The 6,000-nt window shown below is 34.9% G+C and overlaps 2 protein-coding genes across 3 annotated transcripts; both read left to right on the top strand.

Annotated features, from left to right (window-relative positions):
- The first annotated feature begins 433 nt into the window (after positions 1-433).
- On the top strand, positions 434-3,703 carry LOC120104934 (L10-interacting MYB domain-containing protein-like). Of its 2 annotated transcripts, none has more exons than XM_039116850.1 (3): positions 434-1,229; positions 2,463-2,827; positions 2,915-3,703. In XM_039116850.1, the coding sequence occupies exons 2-3, from the start codon at positions 2,468-2,470 to the stop codon at positions 3,545-3,547; spliced, it is 993 nt and encodes a 330-aa protein (XP_038972778.1). In that variant the 5' UTR covers positions 434-1,229; positions 2,463-2,467; the 3' UTR covers positions 3,548-3,703. The 2 variants fall into 2 exon arrangements, with proteins under 2 accessions (XP_038972778.1, XP_038972777.1); XM_039116849.1 differs by having other exon boundaries at positions 435-1,229; positions 2,460-2,827.
- Positions 3,704-4,199: 496 nt separating this feature from the next.
- Positions 4,200-5,315, top strand: LOC120104935 (protein ALP1-like). The gene is made up of 2 exons (XM_039116851.1): positions 4,200-4,556; positions 4,692-5,315. The coding sequence occupies exons 1-2, from the start codon at positions 4,232-4,234 to the stop codon at positions 5,153-5,155; spliced, it is 789 nt and encodes a 262-aa protein (XP_038972779.1). The 5' UTR covers positions 4,200-4,231; the 3' UTR covers positions 5,156-5,315.
- Positions 5,316-6,000: the final 685 nt, after the last annotated feature.

Below are 6,000 nucleotides of genomic sequence, written 5' to 3'. Positions count from 1 at the left end.
TGCCTCCTTTTTGATATTATGGGTCATCATATTTTTCACTGGACACCAGATTCCCTCCACTCCATTCTTGAGTTAGGCCCTGTTTGGGGGAGCTTTTGGAGAGCCAAAAAGCACTTTCTGGCCCTCCAAAAGTACTTTTGGGGAAAAAAGTGTGTTTGGTAAAATTTCCAAGAAGCTGTTTCAGCTTTTGCGGGAAGCTGAAAACAGCTTTTTGGCAGAAGCTCCAATTTGGAGCTTTTGGGAGGAAGCTGTTTCAGCTTTTTCGGAAAGCTCTATTTTTGACAAAAATGCCCCCATTAAAATCTAATAATTACATAGCTTGCCCCTTTATAAACCTAAAAAATCTGGTTGAGCCAAGAACCCTAGCCGTCAGAGTTCTTTCCGTAAGAGAAGGTATTTTTTTTTTAATTTTTGTATGCATTCCTTGAACAACATTTTAGAATAAAAAAAATTTAATCCTTCTCTGCACCTTTCAAAATCAATGTGTTGTTTTTTTTTTTTTTTAATCATCACCTCGCGGCCCGTCCTCCTCGATCATGGACCACGAAGAACCACCCCTGGACCACGGCATCGCGGTCCAGGCTGTAGCCGCGACACCGTGGACCGCAGCATTGCGGTCCACGATGCCTCCTCTCTCGCGGTCCACGGGTGAGACAGAGGGAGGATCTCTCTCTGTTACAGAGAGATCCTCGGTCCATGCTCAAGCCGCGACACCGTGGACCGCACCACCACGGTCCACGGTGCCTCCCCTTACAGAGAGAGAGGATCTCTCTCTGTTACAGAGAGAGAGGATCTCTCTGTAACAGAGAGAGAGGATCTCTCTCTATAACACAGAGAGATCCTCTCTCTGTACGCTTAATGATCTCGCGGTCCACGGTGGACCGCGAGATCCTCCCTCTGTTGCAGGGAGGGAGTTCTGGTGGACGGCGAGCTCTTTTCCCTCTCTGTTACAGAGGGAGAGAGAGAGAGAACAGAGAGAGAAATCTCTGTTACAGAGAGAGATTTCCCTCTATGGTTCGGGTGGACCAAATTTTTCCTCTCTCTTCGGGTGGACCAAGTTTTTCCTCTCTCTGTTACAGAGAGAAAGATAGATTTGTATTTAGAATTTTAATGGAGTTTGGTAATATTATTGTTGCCTTCTAACTTATGATTGGATCATTTTCTGTCAGGTACTATCACCTAGTGGCTCAGAAATTTGCAATCTCCATTGCACTTTGAAGCTTTAAGAAGTAAGAATACTCCTTTTATTCTTAATTAGCCAAAATATTTTATGCTTATACTTTTGACTTAAAGTCCAAATTACTACTTACATTGTCATTCTTCAACAAAATTCACTGCTAGTGATTCCAAGAATGGACATTTGATGAATATTGAAGCATGTTTTAATTAAAAGATCTTACACCTTATTGTCATTTTAGTGGTGCATACTATTGTTACTAATACTTCCAATATTGCCAAGAAGATATTGGGTACTCAACATCGTATTTGGCTAATATTGGGAACTTGACAATGTAATATGTTTTGGCCTGAGCGTAGTTAGTGCAAGCAACAAAGTGCAGTTAGGCACAGGTTTATAGTGCAGTTAGGCACAGGTTTTCTAATTTAGTGAAATAGTTTACTGATGCCATCCCTCTCATTCATCTCGATCGTAATTATGGGACATGCCCCCTGGACCTTATTAATCTGACAAATAATGTGCATACAACGTAACCATTACATGATTCAAACTTTAGTCTTCATGATCCGAGCATTGGGAATTTCCAAACAATCTCACAATTTTTTTAAGAGAAATCTCGGTGCGCTATTACTTTTATTCCTTCAGAAATAATCAATTTTCATATTTATTACAGAATCATATGAGCATGTTCTGAGAGCTAAAAGGAAAGAACCTGTAGGTGCTAATGGATTTACAATATAAAATCGAGATACTGGAGATAAATAAGGTAATAAATGTTCTTATTAATCTGATCTTATTTCCAATAGAAAGAGAGTCCTACAAGATCTGGAAGTTGAAATTTAAAAAGAAAGGAGATCATGGTACGTAGGCAAAATTTTCCTGAGATCATGGAAAAAATGCTGCTACCTAGTTAGGAATGGAAAGAGTAAGTTTATACATGGTAATGGCAATTTCTTTATTTAGTATCATAATAGCCATCCATCAAATCCTTGATTCTATCAAATAATTGACATTCATTAGACATAGAGTTCTATTAAGAAGACTAGCTTGACCAAAAATGGTCAAGAACATAGACGAAACCAGTAAAGCCTGAGATCCATTTAAGAACTGTGCAAGCTGGTGAAAATGCTTATAGTTCTATCAAATAATTGCCTCTTATTGCATGCCTTGTCTAATATCTCATTGTTTTTCTAATATGCTTTACAAGGTGTTTTATTCATATGGATGAAATCATGACTTATGATTGACAAAATGTTTCATGTCTTTGTTGTTGCATTGTAAGAAGAACAAATGTCTAAGAAGAGCCAACATACCCTTGCTGGTCCATCAACCCAAGATGAGAAGAAGAGGAAGGCCATTTGGAATGAAAAATTGATAGAGGAGTTTATCGATATATGTATTGGTGAAGTTGAAGCTGGTAATCGCCCAGGAACACATTTCAATAGGTTAGGGTGGGCCAATATAATTAAGAAATTCAATGAGAAGACTGGAAATCAATATGACTACAAAAAATTTAAAAATAAGTGGGATAACCTGAAAGCAAATTGGAGCATTTGGATGAAATTGGTGGGAAAGAAAACAGGACTTGGATGGGATCCTGTTAGAAATACAATAGATGCACCAGATGCATGGTGGGAAAAAAAATTGCAGGTACACGTGCCACTAGTTTAATATTTGTAAGATTTTTTATACTAACCTATAAACTACTATTGACAACTATATATTGTTAACTTGCAGGAGATTCCTGATGCAGCTAAGTTTCGAGAACGTGGTCTACAACATGCCATAAAATTGGATAGGTTATTTAGAGGTACTAGTGCCACTGGGGAGGGGGCCTGGGCACCAGCTTTACTGGTGCAGGAGGATGTTGAGGACACAATTGAAGTATATGAGAGGTTGGATGGGGTTAATAATGATACATTTGAGGGCTTAGGTGACTCAGATGAGGACCATCATATGATTGAGTATAAAATTGATGATGTTCCCACTGATAATTTTAATGTTAACCTTACTCTTGCATCTGATGCTATCCAAGAGAGAGGAAAGAAAAGAGTTAGCTCTACTTTGCATGATAAGAAATGCAAGAAGGTTGGGGGTGCTGCACAACTATCTCAGCAATTGAGTCGTCTTATTGATGCAGTGGAGAAGAAAAGTACAGTGCCATCCAAGATGATTGATAAACCTGGACGTAGTATCGATGAGGTGATGGACGTAGTGCATATGATGCCTGAGATGGTAGCACAACCTGAACTGCTTTTGATTGCTGCTGAGGTGCTCCTTAAAAGAGAACATCGAGAGATGTTTATGGCACTCCGAGATACCAATCTTCGAATTGAATGGCTCAAGCGAATGTCAAACTTACATAAGTAGTTGTTGACGTACTATTATGGCAATATGTTTTGTAGTTTTAATTATGAACTTCTATTATAGAATGATGATGGACTATATGTATTTGTGGTATCTCTTGGATAATGTATCGTGGATGCTATTGATTTTATGGATATTATAGATGTTATGATTTTGTGATATTATATGTATTTGCATTATATGTTTATATATCATTTGTTTTATTTGCTACAGATGTTTTATTTTTTGCATAATATGTTTTCTACAGGTATGGGCAGCATTGACAATAGTTCTGAGGAGAATTATTCCAGTGAAGATGAGATAGTTGATGATGATAATTATAATATTCTACTAACTGCAACTGTTGGTATGGTTACTGAATATTACACAAAATATATTGAAAAGGAGCCTTGTAGGACCTCTTATCAAACCGGATACAAGTTTGTATCAGAAATTTTACATGGCAATCCATATAGATGCCAACAACAATTTCGAATGGAAAAACATGTATTTATTAATCTGTGCATGGAATTGAAAATCAAATATGGTTTAAAGGCTTCTAGATATATTCCTGTTGAGGAGCTGGTGTCTATGTTTTTGATGATTCTAGGACATGGGTTTGGGAATAGGATGGTTCAAGAAAGATTTCAACATTCCGGAGAAACAATTAGTAGATATTTCACCCATGTTTTAAATGCTGTTTTAAGGATGTCCAAGGATATTATTAGCCCGCTGGATAAAGAGTTCAAAAATATTCCAAGTAAAATCCGCGATGATCATCGTTGGTGGCCTTATTTTAAGGACTGCATTGGAGCAATTGATGGCACCCATATACCAGTGAAAATTTCTCCATCCAAACAAGTACCATATATTGGCCGAAAAGGGATTCCTACACAAAATGTTATGGCTTGTTGTGATTTTGATATGCGTTTCACTTTTGTTTGTGCTGGATGGGAAGGTACTGCTCATGATACTCGTATTTTTTTAGATGCTATACACAGAAAAGAGCTCCAATTTCCACACCCACCTAGAGGTATGCATTTTAATTAAATATATTATAATATAGACGTATGCATATTAATTAAATATATTATGATCGCAAGTATACTTTTTTAACTTTCATTAAATATATTAAAATACTAACTCATATATATATATATATATGCAGGTAAATATTATTTGGTGGATGCAGGATATCCTCACATGTTGGGATATATGAGGCCTTACAAAGGGGAGAGGTATCATTTACCAGATTTTCGACGTGGAAGTCAACCAAAGGGTATGCATGAAATCTTTAATCATGCACATTCCTCCCTGAGATGCACTATTGAGAGGACATTCGGATGCTGGAAAAGTAGATGGAGAATGTTGAGTACCATGCCCAACTTTTCTTATCATAAACAAGTCCAAATTGTGGTGGCTTCCATGGCTATTCATAATTTTATTAGAAATCATGCAATCAAAGATTTGGAGTTTCAGCCTTATGATGATAATGAGGATCTACTCCCTTCTGATTGTTTAGAGATTAATGAACCACAGGAAGAACTGAGTGCAGAGCAAAGCCAAATATTGGGTAACCGTGAGATGGATATTCTGCGTGATCATATTGCTTCTCAACTTATAGCTCGTTGACTTCTGAGTGCAGTGCAATTCCACATGTTGTTTTATTTTGTATTTGACCAAACATGAATGTTCGTTGTATTTTTGTTGCTACTACGTCAACAATGTAAAAAAGTATGAACAAGGTAAAGTTAGAGAGGATGGATATTAACTATGTGCAATCCTTGATTAACTATGTGCTAAGATATATGTATACCATGCTAGATTAATTGTGTCCAATCCTTAATTGTGTGTTAGAAAGGCTAAACTGTGTGCCAGGCTATATGAAGTATATTCCAAGCCTTATTAAAGTATGCACGTAGAATATGCTAAATAATTTTTCATCTATGTGATTCTCGTCTAAACATCTAGTAATCATTTAATCAATTTTATCACCTAACTAGAAAAATTGTTAGAGAGATACCATAATACGTTATCACCTACTATAAATATAATATTATAATACGTTATATCATAATACATTAATATGTTATGTTAAATAATTTAATATTATGTTATATTATGAAAAATTAATTTATACTAATAATTATAATATTTTATACCTTTATTATTGTATTATACTATAAATATTATATTATATTATATTACATTATAATACATTAATATGTTATTTTAAATAATTTAATATTATGTTATATTATGAAAAATTAATTTATACTAATAATTAAAATATTTTATACCTTTATTATTGTATTATACTATAAATATTATATTATATTACATTACATTATAATACATTAATATGTTATTTTAAATAATTTAATATTATGTTATATTATGAAAAATTAATTTATACTAATAATTATAATATTTTATACCTTTATTATTGTATTATACTATAAATATTATATTATATT

This window comes from Phoenix dactylifera, unplaced genomic scaffold (assembly GCF_009389715.1).
Source record: "Phoenix dactylifera cultivar Barhee BC4 unplaced genomic scaffold, palm_55x_up_171113_PBpolish2nd_filt_p 000143F, whole genome shotgun sequence".
Classification (NCBI taxonomy): Eukaryota; Viridiplantae; Streptophyta; class Magnoliopsida; order Arecales; family Arecaceae; genus Phoenix; species Phoenix dactylifera.
Note: the sequence above shows the minus strand (reverse complement) of the source record. Positions and strands in the feature narration are given on the sequence as shown.

Excerpts from the sequence above, each read along its gene's own strand:
- LOC120104934 (XM_039116850.1), top strand. The coding sequence starts at position 2,468 with ATGTCTAAGAAGAGCCAACATACCCTTGCTGGTCCATCAACCCAAGAT. Across the intron at positions 2,828-2,914 it reads GGTGGGAAAAAAAATTGCAG|GAGATTCCTGATGCAGCTAA; the intron begins GTACACGTGCCA and ends GTTAACTTGCAG.
- LOC120104935 (XM_039116851.1), top strand. The coding sequence starts at position 4,232 with ATGTCCAAGGATATTATTAGCCCGCTGGATAAAGAGTTCAAAAATATT. Across the intron at positions 4,557-4,691 it reads ATTTCCACACCCACCTAGAG|GTAAATATTATTTGGTGGAT; the intron begins GTATGCATTTTA and ends ATATATATGCAG.